The 14,856-nt window shown below is 32.7% G+C and overlaps 1 protein-coding gene across 7 annotated transcripts in view; it reads right to left on the bottom strand.

Annotated features, from left to right (window-relative positions):
• ena (ENAH actin regulator enabled) overlaps positions 1 to 14,856 on the bottom strand; it is a 39,131-nt gene that overhangs the window by 9,590 nt on the left and 14,685 nt on the right. For 4 of the 7 annotated variants that reach the window (XM_085207177.1, XM_085207110.1, XM_085207143.1 and 1 more), the window contains exons 2-4: positions 10,116 to 10,629; positions 1,238 to 1,403; positions 794 to 949 (exon numbers count right to left, since the gene is read on the bottom strand). In XM_085207177.1, the coding sequence (XP_085063303.1) occupies positions 794 to 949; positions 1,238 to 1,403; positions 10,116 to 10,624 (831 nt within the window). In that variant the 5' untranslated portion in view covers positions 10,625 to 10,629. Of the gene's footprint in view, positions 1 to 793; positions 950 to 1,237; positions 1,404 to 10,115; positions 10,751 to 14,856 lie in introns of those variants that run through there. The other 3 variants (XM_085207084.1, XM_085207238.1, XM_085207225.1) reach the window with 1 other exon arrangement.

The following is a 14,856-nucleotide window of genomic DNA, read 5'->3' as shown; positions in this document are numbered from 1 at the left end:
TAATATTAATTGGAATGATATTAAATTTAAGCAAGTTTGAAAGAGAGCAAGAGGTGACGTGATCAAAGAGACGAAGAAGCCCGACACCAAGTCCGCAACTTAACACGTGATGCCACGAAAATTCGTCGGAATATAAGAAACGGAATTTAAGCAAAAGTACACTAGGCTCTCTCTTATATAAAAAAATCTTTTAATTTTAATTCCGACGAAGAGAACGAAGACCTATAACTATCCTGTCTACTTACTCTTTATTGAGCAAGATGTAAAAAGACATAAAATATCTCAATTCAAAAGTGTAATTGGACTTCAATGTAATAAAAAAAACAACATAATAAAATCTCAACATCTAGATACTGAGAGGCAGTGATAAAGTTATACATTTGTTTAAAAGCTTTACGTCTTAATTAATTATTTAAAAGTTCGTACATCAAAAGCTGCTAACGAATGTTCTCCAAGAGTTTCTTGTCGCTTTTAATTAAAAAAGGAAATTAATCATATTTTTTTTCTAATTGAACTTACGATTCAATAGTTTATTTTAAGAGTTTTGTTATGATTATTTATTATTAAAAAACGTTATTTTTTTCTTTTAGTCTTGTTCTTGTTTTAGTTGATGAAATATGAACGTAAATATTATAAATCGGATCCTTTGAAATAAATATCCTTAGAAGTAGATAAATATGTTTTATGTTTTATGTTTAAAATGATCTTATTTCTACAGTTCACAATTTCCATTAATTTCACATACTTAACAATACACATAATAATCAAAATCAATATAAAAATTCATACAAACCTCCAAAGTATGCATCATGGCTCTGGCGAAGCTGTCGGCATCTTCTCGACATGAGAAGTTCAGCCCGTAGACGTGTCTCGCGTCACGCCACTGGTGGAAAGTAGCAGTCGCCTGGTTGTATTTCAATCCACGAACTATACCGCAGTTTATTACCACCTGGAAAATTAGAAGTTACCTTAGTATATAAGAAAAATACTTGTTTTATTAAAAAAAATTAACGTTTCTACCGTGATTTGAACCTACGCCTATTGGACACAATGGCCTGGATTTGCTTTGAAAACTAAGCCATACGTTCAAAGACGAATACATGTAGCTCAGTCAGTCAGTAAAATCAGGTAGAAGGTGGTGGCAGAAAGTGAACGCGGAGTGTTGTAACACTAGTTTCCCCTCTGCTTAGTCTGCTATATACAGAATACAGCGCGAATATCTAAATAACCGACTAACCTCATGATCGTTAAGCTTCCTCCCCACGACCCTGAACGTGTTGTGCTGGGTGTGATGGTATATGTGGACCTTGGACAAACCAGAGCTGGAGCCGGAAGGGATCCATCTCTTCATGTTGTCATCATACACCATGACTGACGCTCGCGCGCTGCTTATTGATTGCTCACTGGAAATAAAAGAAAATAATTTATTAATATAAATTTACGATTATGTTAGAATAAACGGGAGAAAAATAGAGAATTTAGTAATCTATAGTAATAGTTAATAAAACAGAAGACTTAGGAATTTATAAGCTTGAATAGAAAAATGCTACTGTGTCAAGCTACTTTATCTTGAGGAACAGATATTTTGTTACCCAATAATTCCAGGGTACGCACCAGATTTCTCTGGGGTGGACACGGACCACTTTGCCTCTCGCCACCCAACCTTGCCTTTGCCTTCCTACACATATAGCTGCAGGTAAAAGCTAGAGTATCCTCTACTTATAACATTTTATACATCAGCTTTATAGCAAGAAGCCATTCAATAAAATGTCATAAGCACAAAGGGACATGTAAAAGGTTAACTTATATAATATAACCGTAAACTGTGTATTGATTTTATCCAAGTTTGAGTAGGAGCTGGGCAGGTTTAAGTTGCACAAGTGTTACGTAAACTGCCCACGCTATAATTATAAGCTGAGGAAAGATTCGAAGGATTTTTTTTTTAGTTTAACGCTAAATTCCACACATCGCAGGGGAGACAGAAGAAATCTGGGAACGTAGAGTCACTTGCATTTCTCATTCACCGCCGAATTCTGGAGGCATTGCGGGTTGAGTAACGGAACTCAACGCCGCGCTTTGCCTTGTTACCGAGGAATCGAAAATATTAAATATTTCAAATATTCGAATGGGAATCGAATCCACAAACTCGCGTTACGTCGCGCGCGGCGCGAGTGTCCACTGCGCCATTACTGACCTCATTTTTAATGCTTTTCGTTTTAACATATATATTTTTTATATTTTTGTCGTTTATTTTTAAAAGAAATCCTTTGTTCATTTACACTTTTTTGAGAATAGCTAGTTTAGTTAAATATGAAACCAGCTTAATTATTTGGTTCGTTGTTGGTGCGACCACACTAAATTAAAAGTCAATTAAGGAATAATTAGCGTATCTTATTAATTCAATACATTCATAATTTTAAGAGTATATCAATAGTAGATAAATTATCTATTATTTTCTCCATTTTGATCTAATGATACATCAACAATTGCGTTTTTTATCTATTTGACCATGTGAGAACAACCGCAGATAAAACACAGTTATTAATAGTGTATAATAATTATAATTTTATGTTATAAATATAGTTTCTGCTTTAGCTTTATAGCTTTAAGACTTTAATTTATTCACTTAAGAATTTAATTAAAATAATATAATTACTTATAATTAATTAATCTTAAGCGACAGAATTGGATGAGGGACAAGTAATGAGTTTAAACTTAATATAATGTCTTGCATTTTTCGTTTAACTTGCTTTTTCAATATTCTAAGAATCTCTTAATTCTTGGGAGGTCTTACGAAATTACTTATTTGCTAAAGTAAGAAGGAAATACTGTGCGACATAACTGTATTTTATTAATAATACAATAATAATTATTAATAACACTGCAAACACTAAATAATTACTTAAAATAAATACAGCTGTAACAGCTACACAAACAAACATACATATATAAATCAGTACACAACTCCACTACTATCTTGGACTTATAGAAATGTTTACTTTCGACATCAACGAGATCTAGGGCGCAACGGAATGCACGGTACATAGAGGCTCGCCTCCTTCTTATGTATATACATAGGCAGGCACATTTCCAAAGAACTCTTCAAATTAAATAAGCAAGCACCTTTTCCTGCAATGCAGATTTAGGAGAGAATCGCTATCTATCCTGCACTCAACAAAGTAAGTAGAGGGAACCTGGGAAACTAGTGTTAAGACACTGCACTTCCGTTCCCCACCTTACACCGGATTATGAAGTCTGGCGAAACTTTACGTCACGCTTTTCCTCATTACCAGAGCGGGGAAATGAAAATATTTAATATTTGATTCCCACGAGTGGGAATCGAACCCACAGAGATCGCGTTGACGCGACGCGTCGCGTTGATGCTTGTGCCCCCGCGCCGCGATGGTCGTGGATTTAATTCATACATAGTAAGTTTTTACTTAGATTTATTATTTATATGGAACTTAAAAAGAAAACAGTAACTTTTATTTTATAAGTAGGTTATATTCTTTAAAGCTTCTTTACTAAAGCTACGCCTACACCAGTTTCAAATAATGAGGAGTGAAATATTAAATTTATATAATTTTTCAGCATTTTTTTATATTTTCTAAAATCGATATATACATTATTCGATTCACATCGAGCAATATTTATTAATTTTAGGTATTGTTTTCGTAATATTTAAGGTATAAAAATAATGTATAGCTTCACGCCTTATCCCCTTTTAGGCGATTAGGCATAAGAAACCAAATTTTTCATAAATAGTGCGTGAGTGGCGGAACTCAACGCTACCAGGTATGTCTTGTTATCAGAACGAGGAAATTAATATGAATATTTCACCATATTTCTAAGAATGGTATTTCTAATAATTTTATTAACAATAATCGAACTCGTCACTATCAAAGGCAATGACTAATATTACTATCTAGTTCTTTTTATATGCCCAAGTGGCTTAAAGGATATAATAAAAAGTATGAGATGAGTATGATTAACGTGATGCAATATAGCCTATAGATATCGGGAAATTGGTGACACATAAATATTTTTTCAATTCAGATCAATAATTTCTGACATTAAGTCAAATGTACCAACTCTTCAGATATATAAATATTAGCGCAGAATAGGTAGTAGTTGCCCTTGAATTGGTATTTTTGTCAATTAACAAAAAGCTTTTTTATGATAGACATAAAAAGGTCTCTTAATTTAAATTTAAGATCGAGAACTACTTAAATTGAGACTAACATTAAGTGATAAAAACGTGTTACAAACATTTAATTATGTGCCTAAAAACCCAACTATAACAATGAATGGGAATCATCAAAATATATCAGCTTCACGCTGTATCCCGCACGCAGCAGGGTAGGCAGATGAATTCTAGTGTTTAAACACACCGTTCCCCATTTTCCGCCAAATCCTGGAAGCATTATGTGTTAAGAGGCGCAACTCAATGCTACGCTTTGCCTCGAAACCAGAACAAATAAATGAAAATATAAATTTAACCTATTTACTTATTTGTTATCCTATTTCTTTATATTATTAGACAACGAACTCAGTTACCCCCGAGACTAGGTTGGTTACTTGACAACGAAAGGCGACCTTCGAATGGCGGGCGACTTCCAGTGAAATAGACAATACAAAAATACTTTCCGTATTCCATTAACAATGCGTACCAATCTCCATTGTTACTCTTAATAACTAATTAAATCAGTAAATATTAAATTGAGATGTAGAAAAAACACCACTTTAAACCACCACCACCACTAAACTTGAAAACTTACATAAGTTAAACTAAAAATCTTATTTTAAGTATCATCAAAATTTGTTCAGCTTCAAGATTATAAAACTATAGATAACCTGTTACACGAAAAAAAACTACATTACGCCAAATTATTGAAATAAAATTGCAACCAAATAGCAGCGTCTTTTTTTTTTTTTCACGGTAGTGGTTTCATTACCGCATCCATTCGAAGAAATATATATTTTTTATTTTCCTCGCTCTGGAAATCTCTGGAAATCTGGCTGCATGGCTTTAAATTCCGACACCAAACACGCAGGGAGTGTCTTAACACTAAACTCCCTGCCTGTCATGCAATAGGCGAGATGCCGTGTAAAGCTAAAAAAATTAAATAAAATATAAACTTTTCAGACCATCTTATAAAACTAAGTATACCGAGCTCAAGCTCCTAAAACTCACAAATGGATTCTTGGCTTGCCACTTAGGGACGTAAGTGGACGACATTTCCTCAGACAAGGATCTAAATTTAAAGAGAAAAAGGTCTGAATTATTTAAACTGCTGGCTAGATATATCATTAATAGTTAAAGTGTGGTGAGATTTTCGTAGTTTTAGATTCGTATGTATAAGCGATAATTGTGGGTACCAATGGCACTTGAGATAATGTTAATATTTAAGGCCTAACTTGTCAGTAAGGTAAAGCACGGCGTTGGGGTCCACTAATCAACGCTATAAATTAAACGTAAAGTGGAGATCGAAGTGTTGTAACCCTATAATGGTAAATAAAAAAAGAGGAAGTCCCACCTATCAATATAAAGGTATAATATGTTTATCATTAACTGACAAAATGAGTATTATCATATTTACTAAGGCAGAAACGTGAATATTTCTCTGTGAATGAGCGAAAAGCGTGAGTGAGAGTACAGAATGATTTATTATTATGTCCTTTATGTGTATCCTTCTAAACGCAAAAGTCACTCAAAAAGGAATCACAAACAACTAAGTATATTACATGAAAACTAAGTACCGTTAGCAAAATTTCGGTTAAAAAAAACGTAAAAAAAAATCTTAAATACATGCATATTATAATATACAGTCAACTTGTCAGTTATGCAACGGCGCTCGACGAGGGCGGACGTGGGTCGATTGCCTCAGAAGGTCATATCACTATTAGAATCTGGGTTTAGGTTAAACGAGATTGATTGCTCGTTATTTGTAATGGACGGCTGAATAAAATTGCGATACTATGTATTATTTAAACAATCAATGGTCTAAAACCATTATAAACTTTTGTTTATTCTTTTTATACAAAACTTACTTTTACCTGTGGCTTTGCTTCCGTGACCAAAGGGCAATTTTGGCGAACGTAATGCCTACATATCCGAAAGATCATCAATATGTTCAGTAGTGCTTCAGCGTTCAACCCAACAAACTGTTCGGCTTTATATTATTAGTATAGATAGATATAACATACTAGAACTGTGTCTAATGTTAAATTTTCTGTTCAATAAGAATCAAGAATATTTTATATGCTCAAGAATATTTGGTTATTTATGACATTTCTCCTTACTTAGGTACCTTATTTAGTAGCGATAGAACCTAAAGCTTAAGTAACTTTCAACAGGCAAGGGAAACATATTTTTTCAAGCTTCACGCTTTATTCCGCGTATGGCAGGGCTGGCAGAGAGAATATAGCGTTGAGACACTAGGTTCCCCAAGTACCGCAAAATTTTCAAAACAGAACTCTATTCATAAAACGTATACAAACAAAAATCAATATTTCTCAAAAAAAAAATATTTTCAGTTCCATTTTATGAATTCCCTCCCGCCCCTCTTCACACACAATTCAAACGGGCCACGATGGCGCCAACAATGTATTATAAATACATTGACAACTTATCATGAGTAATACGTGTTTTTCCTACAGTACCTACCTACCTACTTGCAATACTAAATACAGCTACACATAACGGGAAGTATCGAGATAATACCTAAATATAATAACATATTATAACTAAAGTAGATACGAGAGTACAACGTACAATATATATTATTACAACAATAGTTGTTAAATTAATTAAAATTATGAAGTTAATGAACCCAACGCAACGGCGCTGTTTGTCCAACGAAATGAAACGAAATGAAACTTAAAACATAAAAATATCCTTGAGTGATGTCAGAACCATAGAATAAATAACATACAGTTAAAAATATTAATTTATGAATTTATTGGAACTAAATAAAAAAATTGTTATGGTGACTTGGTCACTATTAGAATTCTAGAGGTAATTTTGATGCCTTCTCACGTCAGCTCTATTTTCCCGTGTCAACGACGTGCTTTGCTTCGATACCAGATACCAGAAAGAGAGATAATTTAAGTAAATATTTTGTACAATTTGGCTATAATATAACAGCAGAGTAAGCGGGCAAAGTGGAATGTCATATATATAATAGAAAATTGCAAGTAATAAAATATTTATAACTATCAAAAAGCTAATATAATTGATAGTTAAATAAGTTTAATTGTATTTATCAGCTGTCGGATCAACGCCACTTTTACTGGCTACACTATATGTTTTTAAGCACCACTGTCTAGACTGGCCTGCACTATTGATCGCAACGGAACTTCTCGTTGGGCGACAATTTGAATACGTCTACTTATTATATTATAAAAAATAAAGATTATTAATTAAAAAAATATATATGCTTGTATTAAAAACATATTTTTCTATCCCCTTTACGCTAGCTTCGATTTCTATTCGAGAAAATATGAAAGCTTTTCCCTCTATCTGGCAAAACAAAATACAAGGTTAGATACAGTCATTAAAAAAAGCGATGTCTAAATAGGTTAAAACTAATAATAATATAATAAATAATTATTATTTATCATTATATTTTTGCTACATATCCCGCATAATTCAAAAGATGATAGACCATCAAAATCAAAAAATATTAAAAATAATTTAATTTGGTTATGTTGATTTCAAAATATCAACAATTATTAAAGAAAAATATATTTATAAAGACAGCCATACACGTTGCCATTCTACCTTAAACCAAGTCCAGTCGCACCATGAACAGAAAGGTGCTGACCACATGTGGGTGACATGTACATGTCTAGTAAAACAACAATAGGGCAAAAACTAATAAAAAAACTTGCATCACAAGATGAATGTTTCATAAGACATGTTGTTTTTGTAATATGCCGTTTTGGACATTATTGCAACATTTGTTACTTTGAAATTGGCTGTCGACCGCCTACAACCTGCAAGTTTGGCGTTTGTCTTTTGAAATTATTGAGCAATTGAGAGTTTAAGTTACATACTTGTTAAAGATTTAAATTAAAAAAAGGTATAGGTATATTTAAATAAATATACCTCTATAACTCAACAACACAATCGTTATAATGAAATTCTAAAGATGTATGTAGTATGTATTTGAATGCTGATGATCCTTTAATCGACAAAAAAAATAACAGCGTCAAGTTCCACCACTCAACACGCCATTCTTCCAGAATCCGTGGGCACGCACCACCGGAAGATAACCCATGGCGTTAAGTTCCTCCACTCTGTGACTCAACACTTATGTCTCGAAAATTGCGCGACTGTACAAAGTAGATTAATATCAGGTTTATTTTGCCTACTATGCTGTGCAAAAAAAACCGTGAAAAAAAAACCAATATTTCTGAAATTAATTATTATTGAATATTCTTGAAAACCTTTTATGAAAAATAATGAACATTCTAAAACAAACAGAAAATGAAAGGCGGTCAGTACCGGCTCACAAATTGTTCACAATCAATTTTATTATATTAAATTATAGGCATCATGACTTAGCCAATTCTAAACACTGTAAAGCTTTCACTATTGCATTCGGATTTACTAAAAGTCAAGTCTAGGTTAATAATAATTTCCAAAGAAGATTGGCTTAGTGTCAATTATCTGTACATACTCATTTCATCCAGACATAGAAATGGTGAACTACAAACAGTTTTTATTAATTATAATAAATTTCTCTAATTCAGTTTATAGGATTTTATCTACCACTTAAAATTCTCCATATAGAATATGCTACATAACTATCTTAAATCTATACTTTTATATCATTTAATTTTAGATTAATTTTACTTAATTTATTATTTATTTTAAACCTAATATATAAAATTTCTAAAGACTCATCAAAAATATAAACGATAGAAAAACGTAAATTTTACATAACCCTATTTCGTTATTCGTCTTAAGTTAATAATAATAAATATATATGTAAAACATTTGTCACATGCTATCTACATTACGTACGGTTACTATAACAGTGTTATGTTAAATATTTAATCAAGTTAGTATAGGTTTATCTGATATAGGGGATCTGTCGCTGTATGATCCATCATAGAGTTGTCATCCGGATAAACAAGCACTACTCTAGTATAACACAGTTATTAAATTTAAAAGAAGATAGTTCTCATGGTTGTTATCTCAGCAAATCTCTAAAAAATTTACAGTTTCTCCATATCATATCATGCTATGAGATACAGATGAGATGGCAGAGAAGCTAGGGACGTAATGTTAAGCTTACGACACTCCGTTACTTTCCGGTGGATTATTGGAGCTTTGCGTAGGAAGGAAATGAAAATTTTAAATATTCTACTTCCTCGAGTGGGAATCGAATCCACAACCTGTCACGTTTACAGTCACATGCTTGTGCGCCTACGCAACGACTGGCCTCAAACAAATAATTGATAATTTTATTTAAATTTCCTATTATATTATTGTAAAATATATGTTTAACCATGCTAAAGAATGCAAAAGAAAAACTTTTAATTTAAAGAAAGACAAGTTCCTACTTATATAAATATTAATATACATATATACAACTATGTACAACATTTCAAATTTCCAGGCAACGAAACTAAATCAACATACCTACCACCTACCAATCTCAAAGTCGGTTAAACATTTCTCCCTAAAAAGAAAACACATTTCAAAACAAGGCACACCTTATCATAACTATTACTTAATCTTCTTTTAAAGTATTTCTAATGAAAGCTGACAGCGACTAATACCTAAAACAATTAGGGTGTACAATCAAGAGGACGAGGTACCTGCTCGAGGACACTATTGTTTTACTAATTCTGTGAATCTAAGAAAAATAGGTGTAATACCATTTCATTGTGTAGTTTCGGTTACCGTTACACTTACTGGTTCAGAACAAAACAATCGCCACTTTGCTTATGCAACCGAAGCTATGAATTATTTAGTAGGTACATTACCTGTACTATTTCTAAAAAGATGAATTAGATGTACTACTGACTAACTCCTAAAACAAGTGGTTAGTGGTAAAACCCTAATATCTTATTTAATATAAGAAATCTCATGATATACTCACTATTGCCAATAATCCTCCCAATTTTTCTCCCTAGTAGATCCATATCCCCGGGGCAAAGTGGCAGTTTTCGATTTACCATTGAGTGACGCCGTATCCCTCTTATCCGGGAGACTCATGACCGAATGCCTTTGCACTGGCTCCGATCTGAACGATTGAAAGGAGATTTGAGACACTGCATCATCCGATTTAAGACTAGTCTGCGAACCTCTTAAGCCATTCTGTATTAAATTGGTCTGACCGTATTCATTTCTGTAGTGATCCAAGCCAATATTGTCACTATTAATTCTGTTTAATTGCGGTCTCGGTAACGGTCGCCTATATTCCAAGCTATCTGTTTTGCTGACGGACGATGATCGTTTCATTTTCGGCGACTCCTGCACATTCGTCAGTGACGGCATCTTGGATTCCTTCTCCAGATCGATCTCGTGCTCGATCTGCGTTTGCACATGCGCTAACATTTCCTCCAGATCACCCAGATCCGGGTTCAAATTCATTTTCATCCGACGCATTTTCACTATACACAAATAAATCACAGGTTCTTTGGTATGTTCCAAGACATTAACACTAGGGTAATTATTTAACTAAAACATTATTATAGTGCAGCACGTGCGTCCTAACCGAAGGCCGGTCGGAAACTGACAGTATATTAAGTATGACATGGTTATCAGTTGACGCTAACCTCAATACGCATCAGTAGTTATCATTTTACGTCCGATTCTCGATAAACGAAATTTATATTTTTAAACCTTGCTTTTAAAGTCTTTAACCATTGGTTTAATTATTTATTAAAGCAACTCAATAATCGATACGTAGCAGCGTTTACGTGTGGAGGGGGAAGCAAGTTCGATTTTTCTTTAACCGTTTTTGTACTAGCGCTCTAGTGCCGCGAAAGGTGATTTCCTTTTAATAGGACGAAATAGAAAGGTACTGGCCATAGTATCTTGTGTCACGTAAAAAGCGTCAGTACAAATTCCAAAGTATTGTATTTCTATATTGTATAAATATTATTCTACGTATCATGTTAGCGTGATAAGTTTAATAGCATAACATACATATTTAATATTTACAACTACTTTTGATAAACTCAAATATGTTAATTTGTGAGGCTTTTTAAAGATTTGAATTGATTTACGTAAAATATAAATATTAATTAAAAAAATATATTATTTTAATATTTTATTTATAGTTATATATCGCATATAGCTTAGCTATGCCGAGAACATAACGTTAGGACACTCAGTTCCACACATCTTTCTTCGAGATCTTCTTCAGGTCTTATTTTCGAGACATTGCATGTTGAATGGCGGAACTGAACTCCGGTCTTTATCTTGTCAACAGAGCTAAGAAATGAAAATACAGTCGTATTTACAGACGATCATTATATAATGAATAAAAAAATTATAATTAAAATCGAATCCACGATAACCACCCCACAACCTTAAAGCTTTTACTCACCATTGAACTATCAAATCAAATCAAAATGCACTATAACCAAATATCAATAATCATGTACCTATATTTGGCACAAACAACTTCCTAATTAAGGTTTCTGTAGTATGCATGAACTATGAAAGTAGTACTAGCTGGACTATTTGTACTCCGATTACCAAATGTGATGCAGAATATACGCAACTTTCGTCCGGGCCAGTGGCTTAGCGCTCTTAATTGTTAATTAAGTAAGAAATTGTACTTAAAAGTTAATACATCTAGCTTTTTATTTCAATAATAAGGTACTCATAGATATTTTAAAATTTATGTTATATAATTGTTACTTTCTGGTGAATTTAAATAAATAAAAAAAATCTTAATAATGAAAAAGAAAAATTGAAATTCTACGTTTTACAAATATGCAGATTGCTAAATAAAAGTTATTTATGAATAATATTGTAAAATCAACTATTCTAGATAAGAGCGACTACAAAATGATAAAAAATATTCTAGGAAACGTAACAATAATATATGACATAAAAAGTCATGTTATAAACATGCTATTAAAACCATGATTCAATATTTTTCAAAAAAGAAAAACCTACTGGACGGATTTCGTTGACACATGGACTAAAATTGACAACCTCCTTCTTTTTAAAGTCAGTTAAAAACATACACTCGTTACAAATGTTTAAAAAAATGTCTCGCTTTCTCGTAACAAACCACGGTACGAACACTAGTGTACAGTGTACACTGTAGTGTTCAAAACTAAGTGTTTTTACACTCGCATCGTTTACTTCACGCCACCTGCTGGCCAATCAAAGCAATCAACGTTCGCAACTCAGAAGCGACGCAATTGGTACAATTAATTGAAGATGGAAATCTTTTGCGTGGCTTCGTTTGCTATCAAGATTTATTAATTGTAGTGGGTGAGGACAAAGCGTAATTTTTTTCTGTTTTTAAACATCTGCCACATATGGCGGGGGTAGAAATTAACTTGTATTTAACTTTTTGTCTTATTTAAAATGTTATTCTGGTACATATGTCATTTAATAACATTGTTTCTAAATATAAATAGTCAGCATAGCAACTGACAACCAAAGCGAAGAAAAATCTAGTAAGTGTAGAGAGTTATGCAGTACGTGTAATATAAAATGTCTCTAAAAACATCAAAAAAAGTTTTACGTTGGATATACCTAGAATATTAATTAATACCCAAGAAGAGCCCTAGAATTTTATTACCCAAGTGACCTACAATATTTTTAACCAAGAAGCCGAAGGAGACGAAGAAGAATCATGCCCTAATTTTCATAATGTCTACGTGCTAATTCGAGTAAAACTAAATACGCATTAATTTATTATAGATAATTTATGTTATACCAAGAATTTAGCAACAATATGTCATGTCCAATGTCATATTTATTATATGCGTCATACAAAATTAATGCGTCACTTGTTCGCTCTGGTAACGAGGTAAAAGCGCGGCGTTGAGTTCCGCCACTCACGCACGCAACTTCCTGAATTTAGCAGAAAGTGGGGAACAGAAGAGTGTTAATGGGAACGGAGTGACTTAACACAAGGTTCCCAGGTTCCCTCCGCGTACCTTGTTATTAGCGAGATGTATCACGCTGTAGCGTGAAGCTAAAAACAATATATAAAATTAATAGGAATGTCATATCTAATATTAATGTATCATATAAAATGAATAGAATGAGGTTTTTTTTATATCAGTGATGATTTTTCCTATATATTAGTCACAATATAAACGGGACATAACATAAAAATGGTTTGGTGACAACTTTAAATAAAAAGTTTTTTTTTTAAATGTATGTATGTATGTACATTTTACACATTAAATATGTAAAAATATTAAAACCAGGACTTGCATTTACTCTATATGACAACAGTAATCTAATGCCTACTAACTAATCTTATATGCATGTATGTATAACTGTATCTAACAAGAATAAATTTTCATATTTAAAAAAATCTCTAAATAAATACTTTCAATATTTCAAGAGCAATTGTCCTGAGCCGTCGTTTTAATGGGCGTCCTTAATAGACATAGATTTGTTCATTTCATTTACATCAATCAATGTGTCGCCGCTGATCGCTTACAAACGTTCATCTTGCCAGCTCCTCCAGTACCTATTTTAGTAATTTATTATAGCTTTTGGCAATATGTAGAGAGAATCTAGTGTTAAGACACTCTATTCTATACCTTATATATATTCTATACTTTCCATTTACCGTACCGTTCAAAGCAAGAAAAATAATCTATTACTAATATCATGCTGAAGCGTCTCTTTGTAGGAAATGCGAACTCAGATTAGTAGACCGAATTCGCAATAGTAGGTAGGGTGTCACGGTGAGCATCAACAAGGAAGTGCTCAGGTGGTTAGGGCTCGTCGAACGAATGAGTGATGAAAGAATTACAGAAAGAGTTTAGAATCGAACCAAGAGCCATCGCGTTTGTTTCACAAATCACAGTGTTTGACTGTTTCCTTGCGCCATGATGGCCTCAATTTGGTAAGTATTCACTATAATCTCGTTAATAATAGGGATGCTTTCATTGAAAGGGGTTGTAGAACAGGTTTGTTTAACCAAGGTTAAGGAGGTTTAAAGACTATTTTATTCTATTTATTTAGTTTTTCAGTACTTATAGTCGATTGGAAGAACATTTGTGTCCACGTTTAGACCCACCTGGCATTTCTAAGCATAACCGTGTGTGATAATAGCTACAGTTCTTTATATTTCTCCAAGTTAAATATACATATATTTCAAATACTAGAAAATTGATAATAATAAAAAGGGTTAAACAAAGCTAAACTCTATTCAGTCAGAAGTTTAAACAGAATGAATAATAGCACAGGACCCGTTAACGCTTAGGTATAATAAAACGAGTTGCCATAGCAACGGGTATGTCACTTTATAAATACAAAAGTGTATATGTTGCGAAATGTACTGAAACGTGTGTATTATTACTTTTATTAATCTTTTATGCATTATTTAAAAGAAATATTAGCATTCTGCACTTCTTCTCTACGTAAACTATAACTGTGCCAAATTTCATTCTAAATTAAATAATAAATTTTCGAGAAAAGGAGCACAAAGTTTTACTTCATATATTAAAATATAGATAAAATTACATTAAAATTTACAATATTACTTAAAAGAAATCCATTCATGGTTTCCATATTAACATACTCGTATGTACATATACAGAAAAAGATAACAGTACAAGAGTGGACTTAATCACCGAGTTATTGATTTCCTAGCGTTCGTTAAGCCCGCGAAGCTTTAGTTGCATTTA

The sequence above is a fragment of the Heliconius melpomene genome, chromosome 1, assembly GCF_056956725.1.
Source record: "Heliconius melpomene rosina isolate 202511_hmr_F chromosome 1, ASM5695672v1, whole genome shotgun sequence".
Lineage (NCBI taxonomy): Eukaryota > Metazoa > Arthropoda > Insecta > Lepidoptera > Nymphalidae > Heliconius > Heliconius melpomene.
Note: the sequence above shows the minus strand (reverse complement) of the source record. Positions and strands in the feature narration are given on the sequence as shown.